We start from the raw sequence: 15,674 nt of genomic DNA on the forward strand, positions 1-15,674 counted from the left end.
AGTCAAATTTCACTCTGCGCTCCTCAAACATGAACCTGCCTCGCTGCCTGAGCCGAGCTTTGACCTCTTGACTCCTCAGCTGCTACACTGAGCAGTGACAGTGGTGCATTCAAGGGGACTGACACACTCAGACGGGGTTGCTAAGATACAGTATGGCTGATCGGGTCTGGAGCTGAATCCCACCATGAACCCTCCTACCTGCTACTATTCTATTTCTCTTACTGACTCAATTAACAAATCAAGAGATACATTAAAAACCTTTCTATTAAAAAAGGTAAAAGCTGTTGCTGCTTGAGGCTGCTCATTTTAGATATATACGTATTTTCACAGCTGTACAGTGATCAGAGCAATGGATCAGTGATGAGCCTCCCCTGAGTGAAGCAGCACCACTGCACCTGTAGTACTACATTACTGTGTCCTCCTGTGGTTCTCCACAAAGGATGCATCCAGAATAAAGATGCCATTACTGCAACAGGGGCAGACTGGAGCATTTCATAATTCACTTTATGATTCACAAAGGCATATATTGTAATTTAAAGGGTTAGAAACATTACAATGTTTGCTATAAGTGTCAATCCTAAAGGAGCAAAATAGACGGTTCTGTGTTAAAAATTAAAAGCAGGTGAACAACATCAGATGTATGCTTTGCCATATTGAAGGATATCCCACATGTTTTCATCTGATTTGAGGGGCTGAGAAGTGAAGTCAATGCTGAAGTGCCTTAAATGTGCATTCTCTCTAACAGCCAGCAGGGGGCGACTCCTCTGGTTGCAAAAAGAAGTCTGATTGTATAGAAGTCTATGAGAAAATGAGCCTACTTCTCATTTGATTTATTACCTCAGTAAACATTGTAAACATGAGTTTATGGTCTCAATCGCTAGTTTCAAGTCTTCTTCAATTCAGCATGATGTTCATTTAGTAAATTCTGGTCCCATTTAGAGTCAAATAGACCATAAAGCAGGGGATGCTTTAGGGCGGGGCTATATATGGCATATAGCATGTGCATGTTGTTTTGAGTATAAAACAACTCAACAGCTGGGTGATAAAAGTATCTGTTGGCGTCCATGGTGACGTCTGCTCTTCCTCTTTACGTTGGAAAGTTTACCTGTCTGTCTGTTTACACGCTTCACATAAAGCCAGAGCATCCTCCACAGCCACAGGTGTGACTCCATGTGAAGTGACACCGCAGTGAGGTGACTCACCTTACATAATCAGGCTGATATGATTAGATGTTTCCCTCACCCCCCTTCTACTGCTGATCTCAGGGTCTAATTCGTTGGATTTTTCAGACCGGTGAGGCAGAAACAGAGGGACTGAAACTGCGATCACGACCCTTTAAACTTCATTTATGAGAGGAAATGGGAGTGAGCAGACTTGTGTTTTACATCAACATGATTTCTCCTATTTCATACAAACAGGTGAACGTATTCACACCTGCAGGCTGCGCAGGATGGCTGCATTCTTCTGGAGGAATCTGGGTTAAGTGCCCTGCTCCAGGGCACGTCAGCAGACATTGTTAAAGGAGCAGAGACCATTACTCATTCACTTCCTCTCCCCACTCATAATTTTCTCTGCAGGTGTGTGAATTTGAACGTACTGGTCACCAACTTGCTTCTCTAAAAAGGAACCTAAGTATTATTTTGTTCCTTCTGAAACTAATGTAGTGAAGAGGTGTAAATGACGACCCAGTCAGAGCCTCTGTGTCTGTGTGCAGCAAAGAGAGACAAACACGCCAATAAGAGCAGTAAAGGCTGTGAGAGCGGATATACTGAGGGAGATTTCAATTCTGACTCCAATCTCCTGCGTGTTTGATTAAATTTGGCTGATAGTGAATTTTAGATGTGACGGAAATGAGATGAAAATCTGACACATCATGTTGACCACACTGCTGCACACACACACACACACACACACACACACACACACAATCAGACTACTGATGCAACCTCAATGAAAGATTCCCAAAATGGCAGAAACTGCATAACAAGATGCAGAACTGTTAATCTGCTACAGACCTGGCCAACCCACACAGAGTTCTACAGGAGCAGTAAGTGAGGGTTTTACTGCCCTACATACTGTATAATGACCATCATATAGTCCACAGGGGGTTGGTGGGGTTGTTCAGTGATTACTTAAAGGTCTTATTGATAACATTTTTATGTAGACAAAAATAATAAAAAAAGATCCATCCACAGTCTTTAGAAATGTGCTTAATAAAAGTTTGGCTTTTCCTGAAAAAAATATCATGATTGTGAATTAATCATTTAAAAAAAATTGGCGGGTCCAAAATAAATGTTTTGTTTATCTCTGTGGAAGATATGTGACGTTTGGTTCCCACTTCTAACAAGACTTGTGAGCCAATAGTAAAACAACGTGGTATTGCTGGGTCGTCAGTTAGTGTGGAAAAACAGGATAAATGGCTGAGATTGACGGTAAGGGCCTGGCAATAACTTGTAGTAAAGTAAATACAATGGAACGGGGGAGAGAGAATGAGACATCTAGTGGCTGAATGATATTAATGTTATCAATAACACCTTTAAACAGGTGTGGAGATTTCTGGTTTTCTTAAAGAATCACTTTCTGGCCTATCTACTGTACTTCATTTCAGAACGTAAACGAAGATGGATTTGGGAAGTCGATTTCCACAAAATATTTCTGCTATTAAAGCCTTGAGGCTCTCATTGTTGAGACTAAAACCAAATGACAACATGAGCCTTTTACTAGACAGTTTAGCTGAATCTCTGCTCTGATTGGCTAATCTACTCATTTCTATTGTGAAACAGTGCGTCTATAATTTAGCTAAGACGCAGTGACAGAGGTGTGTTGAAGTTTTGTTGAGGTGTGCCAAAACTTTCACTTATCCAGAGGCATTATGACTCTTATTCATTACACGTACAGAGGCCAGTAAAAAGGGAGAGACATATGGAGGAAAATAACAGAAGAACTGGAGTCAGCATCTTGCATCCATAAACGTATGTGTAACAGGTAAACATATAGGCCTATATATTGTTATTATCAGGGAATGGTCTGGGTAAAATTACATTTTATATGGAAAAAATGACCAATGATTATTATCTATTTGTTTAATTTAAGCTGCATGCTGCTATTACACATCTGTTCTAGGTTTAGGCTATATTGGTTGTTGGCTGAGCTTAAGTAACTCAACTGTGTGCAGACGATGTTTTTGATTATGGATCCGGTTGGGACTGATTTAGAGATAGGCTAGAGTAGTTGTGTGTATATCTGGAACAGATCTTTGTGGGGGCAAGGTGGGTACAGGTTTGCAAGACAGGACCATTCAGAATTTCAAAACTCCAAATAAACCTCACTGCACTGAGATCAGTGGAAAGTGTTGGTAATTGTTAGGATTAAGGTCCAATTAAGGAGGTAATAGATTTTGTCACACTGGTGTCTCACGCATTGCATCTCAGCTCCAGCCTTTTGCTTAAGTTAGGAATATCTGAATCCAATTTCATACAGATTATTGGACATAACACGCAGAATTGGATAATTCAAAAGTGTAAACCAACGATAAATCACACGGAGAGAAGAATTCTACTCAATAGTTCAACAAATGTGATACTTGTTTTTATGTGTTCTTACTGGTTTAACATGACGTGACCAGCAAAGACACCATTTTCGAAGTAGGAAATGTTATGTTAAGAGATTCAAGAAAATACATATTTTTGTGTTTAAAGGAAGGGAGTAAAAATCATTTTTCATTTCACTGACTTTAATATCAGGCAGCTGCACACACACACACACTCTTTCAGTTACCCATGCACTGCAGCCTACAGACTGTGGCTCTGAAGCACAGACGGTCACACACACATTCAACATACCTGTGAGGATACACAGAAATCTGGCATTAGATGTGACTCACGGGGAGACGCTTGATCCAACATCTGACATCTGTGGTTCTCTGCTTTAATGGCTGACTGCTAAACCCAAAAAACTAGACGTCAGGATGGTGAGTCCAATTCAGTGAGTAGAAAACTACTTTCAAAATTATCTGTGGTATGTTATGGTTACATTTTTATTTACTCCAACATGGTTTTGTTAATTTTGTGTCCCCTTAGAATTAGTGAAGCTCGTAAAAATGTGAATGCACACATGAGGCTGGATCAATAAAGCCCTGCAGCATGTGCAGAGGGTTACTACAGATGGTGAGAGTGTGATAGCGCCAGAGGTGCCTGAGCTCATTAACAAGCAGGACCATACTCCGGTGCAGAGCAGGGAGAGGGGAGCAGTGAGGGGAGGAGGGAGGGAGGAGAGGAGGAAGGAGAGGAGGATGCAGAGCCTGGACTGAGATTTTTCACCTGAGTGTCACTGAGATCTGATGATTTGCTGCTGTCAAAAAATGGGAAAATTATAAATCCTGCCTTTGTGTGTGTCTGGACGGCAACAGAAGATCTGCGTTAGTGGAAATAAACGGTCGCATGTAAATAATAAACTGAGAGGTTGTTCAGAGGCTGCAGGCTGCTCCACACAGGAAACACGCTGGAGTGTGGCGCCATCTCCCTGTCACCACTGCTTATGTCTATGTTGCATTTAATTGAAAGGAATTTCTGCTGGCAATGGACATCGAATTTTATAGACTTAAGATCAACCAATATAGGTTTGGATGCCAATATTTTGTGCCGACATGCAGTAATTGTTTAAGTATGACTTTTAGCCGGCCAACAGATTATAGCCATGAAGAGTTTCCTTCATAGTTATAGGTTATGGCAGAGTTTAAGAAGCCACTGAAAAGTTGATAAAGATCATCGTGAAACTCAGCACTGGACATATTTAATGAGGCCAAAATACAAAACACTTACAGTGATTTTAATGTGCAAAGACAGTACAATTATATCTGATTCAATGCGGTGTCAGGGAGACACCATGGCGACCATCTGATATTTACTAAAAGGCCAATTTTGTTCCATCAGCAACTTCATTTCAAAATATACTACTCCTCACTGTTCATTCGTAAAATCATTTTTGTTAAACTGAAATGTCTGTCCGTTGAACAAACTATTAGTTTCATAAATGCACGACTCGCACCAAAAACTTCAGATCATTAGAAAACAACAAATCTGTAAATTGGGCACTTTCTTATTGTTGCACAATTCATTGGGTCAGAGATAGTCAGAGTTACAACACAAGTTCGAGCATCATTCCTCCTGGATGAAATCACTGCTCTATCGAGGCATTGGCGGGAAAGTGTTGGAAGACATGCAGGACAAAAACACAAACATGTTTTTTTCATTTAATGTCCTTTAATCACTTTTGGAGTTTATTTTGAAACATGTGTTCTCCAATACATGTGACTCAGATCCTTAAAAAAAAAAAAAACATGACGTGACAGTGAACGATTAATCTGTCGTTATACCATCTCAGGTTTTCTGAACCTGCAGCCAAACCAGCGACGTTACCAGCCCGGTCGTGTGAGTATGTACACGAACACAGTGTGTAAGCATAATCCCATCAAATCTACCACAACTTGACAGACACTGGCAGAAAAACTCACAAGTTCCCCCTCTTATTACCCAAGTTCTCATAGATGCTGCGGCTGCACACATTCTTTGTGTGTAAAACCGTCACTTTCGGAGCTCAAACTGAGAGGAACATTGGCCTTAAAGACGTTCGGGTGAATCCACTTTATAATTCGTGTCGCTGTTCAATTGATTCAGGATGTGTTCCTTGTTCTGAATGTGATGTCCTGCCAAAGCAGGCCTCGCATTATGCAATCAATCAATACGCTGGAGTAAATTAGTAGTAAAATGGCTCCCAGGCGGGTTCAGAAGGTCAAAACTAGAAAGTAAACATCAAACAACAAAGTGACGACAGACTAGTCGTCATCAGTTTTACTTTTCTTCTTCTTTTTCTTCTTCTTTCCCGATCCCTCCGCTACGTCACCATACGAAGAGTCTATTGGTTCACATTTCACCTCTTCCACCTTCACCGTCACACTGGGCTCCACGCCCTCCTCCACCTCCTCTCGCTCCCTGTCCTTCTTCTTCTTCTTCTTTTTCCTCTTCTCCTCTGGAACGTCGCCCTCCTGGAAGGGGAGCGCTGTCATCACTTCGTCCTGAATTTCAGCTACAGGTTCTATTTTCACCTCCGCCTCCTCCTCTACACGCTCTGTCTTTATTTGCTTATCTTTCTTTTTCTTCTTCTTCTTTTTCCTCCCTTCCTCTTCCTCCTCCTCCTCTTCTTTCTGCTGCCATGTTTCTCCAACGAATCGTTTGACTACCAGGGGACGGAGAGTTGCAGACGAGGGCCCGAAGGCGGCTCCGTCCGCCTCGCTCTCTGCCACGCAGGTCAACGTGGGCGTCTTACTGCCGAACGGGTGGAACCTCTGCTTCAGCCCCGGCGGTATGGAGGGTGCTGGAGCTGCGGGGATGACCTGAGGGGCCTGGTTGGTGCTGCTGTCTCCATAGCTCTCACACACATTTAGCAGGCCTGAAAACGAGGGGCCAAAAACCACGCCGTCTGACGACTGCTTGTTGCTGGTGAGCAGGCGGAGCTCTGAGGTACCGTGGGAGGACCCCAGGATGCTGTAGATCTGCTGGCCACTCCTGGTCTTGGCTCCGCCAGCAGCGGTAGGAACCTTCAGGGTCTGGAGACCTGAGAGGGGCACCTTGATGCCACTGAAACTGGATGGATGGAGGGAGGAGAGACGAGGTTAGGCAGCATTCACACAAAGCATGCCGGGAAAAATTAATCAACTTAACTAATTTACACAAAATTACATAATTTTCTCAGACTGCTACTGAATTGTGGGAGCTCTCTGAAGCTTCAATAAAGTAAACATGGTGAAGCTTCCTTTAGCTTTTGCTATTTTGTTTTATTGTTTTTATTCTGTGTGCTTTGGATTGTTTGTTCTATAGTTTCTATTGTTTTACTTTGTGTGCTTTCGCTTGCTTTTATTGTTTCTTGTGTTATCTGTAAAGAACTTTGGGCTGCCTTTGGGTATGATATGTGCTATATACCATAAATAAATGATCCTTGCCTTCAGCATGGAGCCCATCTCCAGCTCCACCTGCTGGCCCCAAACAGACACAAACTGCCCCACTGTCAGCTACTACATGTGAGGTCTGACTTACCTCTGATACTTCCACATAGATTGCTGCAGATTGTTTAAAGTGAATTCATAAGCAATGACATGCACCAACATTCACTCAAAACACTCAGGAACTTTGCTAATACAACCTTACTTGGTCTGGTATGACCAGTAGCTCATGATGGTTAGTTAACATTAGCAAACTTTAAATAGATATTGCAGTGTAACGGACATTACTCTACATTATTCTGTCATTGTAACTTGTGGCCACAGTTGTCACTATTCAGTAAACGCTACAAAGGCTAACATTAATTTATTGGCATGATTTATGCAGCCTCAAACTGGGAGAACAAAAGCAGTGATCCACTGTAGGTAAAGTGTGATTTATTTTTTCAGATTTTGTAATGTGAATCTTTGCTATGACACAAAAACAGGTTTATTAATCTGCTTGAGAGATTATTTGGAAGCAGTAAAGTATTTAGTAGATTGAAATGTATGCAAAGTGTAGGATCAATTGCCCAATAAATGTATAGACTACAGACAGAAACTGCCCGTAGGAAAATACATCTCTGCAGATGAAAGGGGGGAAAGATCGTACGCACCATTTTGGGTTAAAGCTGGCAGGAGCTTTAATGAGCCACAACTCATTCTTGTTGTTCTTCAGACTCCGGGTGAGAGTGCTGCTGCAGGGCTTATGGCTGAAAGACACAAAGTCAGCAGGACACTGGTACCTGGTGATCTTCTTCTCTGTGGAAACCAAACAGCACGCCTTCATCATTTCATCAATAATATAACACAGAGCATAAGAAATACAGAGAGGAGCCCAGAGAAAGAACACCAGAATAAAAAAAGTTGGATTCAGTTTCAGCATCACCTTACTTGTGTGTATACTGCCTCTATGAAATATTTCATATGGTGCAAAATTGGTAAGATTTTAAATGTTAACCCTCATTAGATTAAATATTGGAAAACACGTGGCCATGACTTAGACAAATGGAGAGCATCACTTAGAGTCAGAACTACACTGTTACACATGTTTATTTAATTTATTTTAGATTTTTAAATACAATTCAAACTTTAATTCAAACTGTATTGCAGACTCAAGGTCCAGATAATAAAAAAGAAAAAAACAACAACAATACATTACAATACAGACAACATTTTTCCTGTTTTAACGAATCAAAGAGTAAAAATAGAGTACTTGTGTGTACATGTTGCTCTATGAAATATTTTCTATGGTGCCAAATTGGTAAGATTTTAATGTTATCCCTCACTGGCTTGAATATTGGAAGACACATGGCCATGGCTTTGACAAATGCAGAGCATCACTTAGAGTCAGAACTATAATGTTACACATATTTACTTAAATAATTTTACATTTTTAAATACAAGATGACATTTTTTTCTGTTTTAATGAGTAAAAAAGTAAAAATAGAGATGTTAACCCAACAATCTGGGGCTCACTTTACTATACTTTGTATTTACTTGCTTACATTTCTTAGTGAAACTGCCATTATGAAGCTGATCTAACCGAACAACATCATCTTTACGCAAACAATTCATATCGACTTAGGCAAGGCAAGTTTATTTATATATCACATTTCATACACCAAGGCAATTCAAAGTGCTTTACATATATAAAAGCAAGATAGAAGAGCACAAAGTGCAAACTTACCGGTTTCTTTTTGCATTACAGGTGATCCTGTAGTATTAGTGTCCTCTTCATCTTCACTCGATGAAGATGATATGTCTCTGGGCATTTTTTAAAGTTCACAAATAACCACAAACTGCTAAAAAAAATAAGTTTTCTACCTCAAAAAACGCATGGCTATACGACGGACGCACATGTGTTGACACCAAAATGAACTCTGACCTTTTAAATGACATCACTTCCGTTCCAGTTTGGGGTTGTAGTTCCAAACACAAACCAGGTGGATTAGTTTGCATTGATAAATCCAGGTGATAAAACTCCAACACCCATAATGCACCTCCGCGAGGTTGCGTAATGTTCTAAGCGTCCGTTGAGGGGAAGCAGTTGACAGCAGTGAAGAAGAGCAGGCCGAAGTGGGTAAACAAAACAAGTATATGAAGAAAATAAGCGACAATAACCACAAAGTGTGATCTTCTTTTACATCTTTATGATGTGTAACGTTTTTATAAGGAGGTTAGAAGCCAGTTAAAGTAGAAACACGCTAGTAAAAGAGAGGAAGTAAACGGTAAAGAGGTTAACCGAGCTAACGTGGAGCTAGCTGCTATGTCGTCGCCTTCCTCCTCCAGGCGCCAGTGGTGCTACCTGTGCGACCTGCCGAAGATGCCGTGGACGGTGGTGTGGGACTTCAGCGAGGTGGTGTGTCGTGGCTGTGTGAACTACGAAGGAGCTAATCAGATAGAGTTCCTCATAGCGAGCGCCAGACAGCTGAAACGGACTCACGGGATGCAGGACGGCAGCGTCAGGTCACCTGGACCATCACCACATAAACACTCAACATCTGGAAGAGGGGATGCTGCAAGTGCTGATGGAGGCAGGCCGCACATGGACCGCTTCGACAGAGGAGGAGGAAGAGGAGAGAGCTCCGTGTCTGCTATCCGTGTGCCTCCTAATGGGCTGCACCGTGACGGACAGCCAACTCAAGAGGTTGGTTTGTTAAAATCCCCATTAGCTTTTGCATAGCAGCAGCTATTCTTCCTTCCTGGGGTCCACATACTTCACATGGTGACAATACAAAAATACACATTCACACTACTCATCATACACTAACATAACTAGGGATCGACCGATATGTTTTTTTCAATACCGATACCGATTATTAGTAATCAAGGAGACCGATAACCGATATTTTGAACCGATATACATGAAGTAAAAATTGAAATCTTGTTGTCAAACATGGGAACAATGCAAAACTTCATTGAAATGCATTAAAGCATGTTTAATTAAAAGAAACTTTTCAACATTATCTTAAATTTTAATAAATACATTTTTAATAAATAAATAAACAAAGTTTTATAAAGTGTAAAAATAAATGAAACGAGCAAAACTTAAATTTGTGCTTAAGTTTGAGTCTCAATTCAGCAGCAGCAGACTGTGGTGCAGAAGGCAGAGTTGCTCAACCTGTTCTCCAGTCAGACGGCCAAAGTAGCGCATTTATAAGTTAATTAATTTGATCGGTTATCGGTTAAAAAAAATGACGTTACCAATAATCGGCAAAATGCCGAATATCGGCCGATAATATCAGCCAGGCCGATAATCGGTCGATCCCTGTCTTAATTACAAATAAACTGTTTCCCATTTTACATAATAGGTGCACCGCCAGAGCCCCAGCGGCAGCCGGAGACCCATGCTAAGCGCTGCCATCCCTCCTAGTCTAGTGACTCAAAGCATCGCAGGGATCCCCCATGGGCTACTTGCGGGCATGCCGGCGGGTCTGACCGCCAGGACAGCCCCCATGAGCAGCCCCATGATCTTCCCTGCCCCAGTGTTGGCCGAGATGAGCCGCAGACAGCTGGGGATAGGGATGGGGATAGCCCCTTTTATCACTCCGGAGCTGGAGCGAGAGCTCAGCTCGTCCCAGAACCAGCCCAAGATACAGACGCAGATCCACACAGCTGGCAGCAGCAGCAGCAGCAGCAGCAAGAGTTCAGGCCTCCCTTCTTCATCCTCGACCCTGGCTGGAGGTGTGAGCCAGACCAGTCCAAAGCCTGCCTCGTCTCCAGCCAGGCAGCCACGGCCCCTAACCTCGAGGTCCGGAGGGGAGCCCCTGGGATCCAGCACCTCAGCAGAGGCGGCCACCACAGCTGCAGCGTTACCCCACAGTGGTGCCTCTGAGCTGGGATCAGCAGCTTCCAGCAGCACCCATTCTACTGGAAACACTCTGTCCTGCACGTTGTGTCACGAGAGGCTAGAAGACACACACTTTGTTCAGTGTCCGTCAGTGCCAGGGCACAGGTTGGTTTTGTTTGCTTTTTGTCTTGTCTTTTTAAGGTTGTATAGTGAATAGCCTGAAACCATTTGTTGATTTATGTTTCCATGAATATAATGCTTTGTTTTGAGGCTTTTAGTCAGAACAAGTAAACAATTTAAGACCTCAATGGTCATTTGTATTCATTTTATAGACATAATTAGGTACTTGAACAAATAATTGGTTATTACTGAAATAATCATTAGTTGTTTTGTCTCATTGGTATTTGTAATAACGTCCTCTCTACCTCTACCAAATTTAGGTTCTGCTTCCCGTGCACCAGAGTGTACATCCAGAGCCGGCGGGGCGATGGTGAGGTGTACTGCCCCAGCGGAGAGCGCTGTCCGTTGGACATCTCTCCCAACAGTCCCCCCTGGGCCTTCATGCAGGGAGAGGTCTCCACCATACTGGGCACTGCCGGAGCAGGAGCCGCTTCAGCTGCTGCACCTGGAGCCGGGAACGGGCCCGGACCCGGCCCCGGGTCTGGAGCTCCAGCCGCGTCCGGGGCCGGGAGCGGAGCAGCCGGTGGAGATGTCACCGTTAAGAAAGAGAGAGAGACGTGATGATGATTTCAATGGAAACCAAACCAGGACCCAACACAGCAACAGGCAGGTCCACAGACATCTGAGAACTCGTAGTCTGAAGTCTGACAGCAGCTTAGTTTACTCCATCTTCAAGTAATGCATTTGCCTTATTTTTCTCATTCCTCTCTGACAACAGCTTCAGGTTCTGAATTCTGGATGTTTGTAAATACTTGTGTTAAATACATAGATTATTTTAATTTCAATTCAGCAGCCATTTTTATTATTTTTGTCAATAGTTTTGTCCCAAATTATCGATTCTCCAAATTTATATCATCCAGGCTCTTCGGGATATTGGAATAACAAATGTGAAGAAACAAATCGGTCAATATTAGGTAGATGGATGAGATTTAGAGAGGCAGGAGGGATACAATAATTATACAAAACGACTTATCAATCTCCTTGATAAGAGGCATTGAGAATATTATACAAGTGGTTGTAGCTGTATTTGTTTACGTCCCACTAGACCAATCTAGACCAAACAGCTTTGATATGGTGGGATGTTACTCTGTGTAATCTCATGTTGTATATTTTCTTTTTGTCCCTCCAGAGTCGTATCACTTACCAGAAGGACACGTCTGCAATGGAGCTCTGAGAGATCCAGAAGAGAAGCAACACAGCGACTCACAGTTCAGAAAGCCTCCATTGCACAGGTCTCGACTCCCAACTACTCACACCACCCAATTTAAATCAGAATTATCAGACCTAAAATTGCCTTTATGATGTACTATGAGAATCAGATATTCAGGGCCAATCAAACAGCTGAACAGTGGCTACTTTTTGTAGAGTTAGTGGTAGTTGTGCCAGTTGAAATGCCCACATTAGCACTGCCAGCTAGCTACTGTTAGCAGCTGGAAATAAACGGGCTGAAGCAACACATAGACTACGCCAGTTTTCAACAAGATTATCATTCTTTTTCTACAAACAATAACGTACACCACCGTTATAATTTGGAAGATGCTGTAATCGCAAAAAAAAAAATTCACACCTTAACTTGAATATGCACCTTAACAAGCAACCAGTGCCAACAGGACTACTGAATTGTCTATATTTCTCCACCAGTGTATTAATATATCATTGTCATTGGTGTTATGGTAGCTAGCAAAGCTACTAATCGTGGCTTGTTAGCAGACCTAATATAGGGATGGTTATTGATTAAAATGACCCCTCTGAAACTCACAGAAAGTAGCCATGGTCCAGTGTTTATTGCACACTCAGTATTGTGTTTGCAAGGGAAAGCACAAAAGCTTGTTTTGACAAATCCAATGCAAATGTTGAAATACTAAAAAACAGCGGCCTCGGTTGTTCCGTGTCTTTCTTGTCGATGAACAAACTGTTGGCCGGCAGCGTGCAGCAGGAGGTCAGATATCAGACTGTTGGCAGAAAAGTACAGGCTGTTCTGAATCGAAACAAGCTGGAACTTGCCATGCCATTCCCTCTGCCAGTGCTCGGTCTAAATACAATATTTGTGCTTCTACAAATGCATTTCACATTAACAACTGATATGAAATTGACATTTATTATGACAAAAGTGTACCTTAAATTTGAAATACTGATTTTTAATTTTTTTTATTGTTTAATGAATGAATCTGTGTCCGAATATTTTTTTTCAAACGAACACCTAAACACGCAAACGGATATGAGATGTGGCCAGAATGCCAGTAGTGACATTTCTCTGTGCGTCTGTGCATTTTGTTTTTAAATGAAGCTGACTTTGACTCAGTGTGTAGAAACAACCACCTAGGCATAGACCAGCCACAGAGACTCAGTGTGTTTAACTGTATTTAAATGTTGCTTTCATACCAGATCCAGCCCAGCCTACGCTTTACCCCGAATGTATATGAAAAGATATCTATTGATAGGCCTAGGACTATATTTTATACTAGAATGTTAAATGTTATATACTGTATAGATCTATAATAGTATGTGCAATCCCTAGTCATAGTATATGCAACGGTTTGGAATATGTCATTAAAATCGATTGTGTATCATTTCTTTAACCTTTAGTTTTTTTAAAGTGAGAATCCACCTAAAAGCAGAAATGTTTATTATTACCTCCGCCGAGGCCGAAGGCCTAGGAAGGAGGTTATGTTTTCACCGGCGTTGGTTTGTTGGTTTGTCTGTTAGCAGGATTACTCCAAAAGTCCGAAATTGGTTTTGAATTACATTTTTTGGAGGGGTGTGGCACAATGAACAATCCATCAGATTTTGGTGGAGATCCGGACCATGATCGGGATTCAGGATTTTTTTTAAGGATTCGGATCAGCCAGAACAACTGTAGATTTAGCGTTTTTTCACATTAAACTCTGTGAATCACAGTTGAGTTCGACCAAAGCACACTTGGTGATTGTTGGAAAGAGTAACGACAACGGTTTAGGAGAATTTTATTTTATTTCTGTCCAGTTTGAATGACGTGTTTTACGATGCTCCGCTACGTACAGCTGATATCAACATAAACAAAACTACAAGTTGATGATGGCGCAAGCTGCACGGAGAGGGGGGGGCAATTGTACTCGGGCAGCTTGGCGGAGGTCTGCGCTCTCAGAGTGCCATTCTAGTTTATGAATTTGTTTCTCCCAAAAATAGAGATAAGACTTCTTATCATCTGACACTTTTATGGAGTGGAAACATGTATTGTAAAGTATATTTTCAGTGTTGCAGACGGTGAATTAAACAAACAACCTCACAGTCTGTTGATTTTGCTTGATATTAATGTGGATGACCGTACACACTGTACTTCTAATCCAGGCTTTATTTGCTCGTTACAAAATTTTTGCAGGGATTTAATGTTCCTAAATTGAACAATCCAACGTTAGTGACACATTAGTTTTTGGTGGATTCTCTCTTTATGTGCAGCATGTACTCGTCCGTACAGAAGCACAGACAAACCAAAGGTAACTTTATGCCCAAATTGATGTTTCTGGATGTAAATGTTTTATGGAAAGATATAAATATTGCTACATTTCTTGGCCAGGTCTCAACCGGCTTCCTTCATCAAGCCGTTACAGTTTACAGGCCATGTGGTCTACTGTACTGATGGGGATTTTATACATATATAGTAAAGTCTATAGTATGCAGCAAATACTTCTATAGGCCTTCTATATTGAGAGAATATCCCACAGATCAGGTCTGTTGTAGAGAAATGTCTTTGAAGAAGTGGAATTTAAGTTGAATATGCACTGATACATCATGCAATCCCTTGTTAAGTGCCTTTTTAAAATGTTTACCGTCTGTTTGTGTGTCTGGGAACCTCAGGGGAAGTAGGAGTGCAATGGCTTTTTTATTATTGTCTAGTCGATGATTAACCTGAATCTGTGTCTCCTTCAATCGCCATCAGACGGCATTTGCTTTCATCCGAAGCCTTTGTAAAGTCGGCCAGCCATTCATTGTCCTGATATGGTCCCTCCTCCCTCCCCGCATCTCTTCTGTTCATCTATGTGTCATCTTTAGATATGTCGGTTTTATTGCAGCTTCGTGTACAAAATAGAAACCAGGAATAAATGGGATGGAAACCTTTACTTCTTTTACTGTTTCTTGTGTTTCACAACGGAGATTGAATCATGTTAAATCCTGTTGTTTATGAGGAAAACGTCATCAGATGTAACTAATCAAGACCCTTCGTTAGAACTCAAAAATGTGTCATGTGTCAACGATGATTACACAGACTTTTCTAAACCCTGTTCTCTGAATGTTGCTTCATTAATTCAATTCAATTCAATTTATTTTTGTATAGCATCAAATCACAACAGAAGTTATCTCAAGACGCTTTATATATAGAGCAGGTCTTAGACCGTATACCATAGTTAATCAAGGGCTTATTTCTCATCCAGCTAAGTCAATTCTTCAAACAGAAGTGGAGGATTGATTTTGTAATCTTGTATTTGACCTGGTACAGGACCATAGCTACGGTTGTTTGAGGACACTGATGTTTTAATGACCTGAGGAGTTCACATCCTACATTGACACATAAATAAAACATTTGGGGGCTGATTTTAGAGTCAATATAAATGTGACTGTTTTTTAACGATATATTCATAAACACTACAGCGCACAAAGAACGCTCCACACTGTTAGGCTACAAATAAATAG

The 15,674-nt window shown here is 41.5% G+C and overlaps 2 protein-coding genes across 2 annotated transcripts; one reads left to right on the top strand and one right to left on the bottom strand.

The window, feature by feature from the left end:
• Window positions 1-4,812: 4,812 nt before the first annotated feature.
• Window positions 4,813-9,056, bottom strand: polr1g (RNA polymerase I subunit G). The gene is made up of 3 exons (XM_037775223.1): window positions 8,724-9,056; window positions 7,651-7,795; window positions 4,813-6,641 (listed from the first exon to the last, which is right to left on the bottom strand). Exons 1-3 carry the CDS (start codon window positions 8,806-8,808, stop codon window positions 5,834-5,836), a joined length of 1,038 nt encoding a protein of 345 aa, XP_037631151.1. The 5' UTR covers window positions 8,809-9,056; the 3' UTR covers window positions 4,813-5,833.
• A 6-nt stretch (window positions 9,057-9,062) lies between these two features.
• irf2bp1 (interferon regulatory factor 2 binding protein 1) lies at window positions 9,063-13,585 on the top strand. The gene is made up of 4 exons (XM_037775222.1): window positions 9,063-9,683; window positions 10,348-10,991; window positions 11,267-11,612; window positions 12,136-13,585. The coding sequence occupies exons 1-3, from the start codon at window positions 9,303-9,305 to the stop codon at window positions 11,565-11,567; spliced, it is 1,326 nt and encodes a 441-aa protein (XP_037631150.1). The 5' UTR covers window positions 9,063-9,302; the 3' UTR covers window positions 11,568-11,612; window positions 12,136-13,585.
• The last annotated feature ends 2,089 nt before the right edge of the window (window positions 13,586-15,674 follow it).

This window comes from Sebastes umbrosus, chromosome 7, assembly GCF_015220745.1.
Source record: "Sebastes umbrosus isolate fSebUmb1 chromosome 7, fSebUmb1.pri, whole genome shotgun sequence".
Lineage (NCBI taxonomy): Eukaryota > Metazoa > Chordata > Actinopteri > Perciformes > Sebastidae > Sebastes > Sebastes umbrosus.

Excerpts from the sequence above, each read along its gene's own strand:
- polr1g (XM_037775223.1), bottom strand. The coding sequence starts at position 8,808 with ATGCCCAGAGACATATCATCTTCATCGAGTGAAGATGAAGAGGACACT. Across the intron at positions 7,796-8,723 it reads TGTAATGCAAAAAGAAACCG|AGAAGAAGATCACCAGGTAC; the intron begins GTAAGTTTGCAC and ends TGGTTTCCACAG. Across the intron at positions 6,642-7,650 it reads GCCAGCTTTAACCCAAAATG|TTTCAGTGGCATCAAGGTGC; the intron begins GTGCGTACGATC and ends CCATCCATCCAG.
- irf2bp1 (XM_037775222.1), top strand. The coding sequence starts at position 9,303 with ATGTCGTCGCCTTCCTCCTCCAGGCGCCAGTGGTGCTACCTGTGCGAC. Across the intron at positions 9,684-10,347 it reads ACGGACAGCCAACTCAAGAG|GTGCACCGCCAGAGCCCCAG; the intron begins GTTGGTTTGTTA and ends TTTACATAATAG. Across the intron at positions 10,992-11,266 it reads CCGTCAGTGCCAGGGCACAG|GTTCTGCTTCCCGTGCACCA; the intron begins GTTGGTTTTGTT and ends TACCAAATTTAG.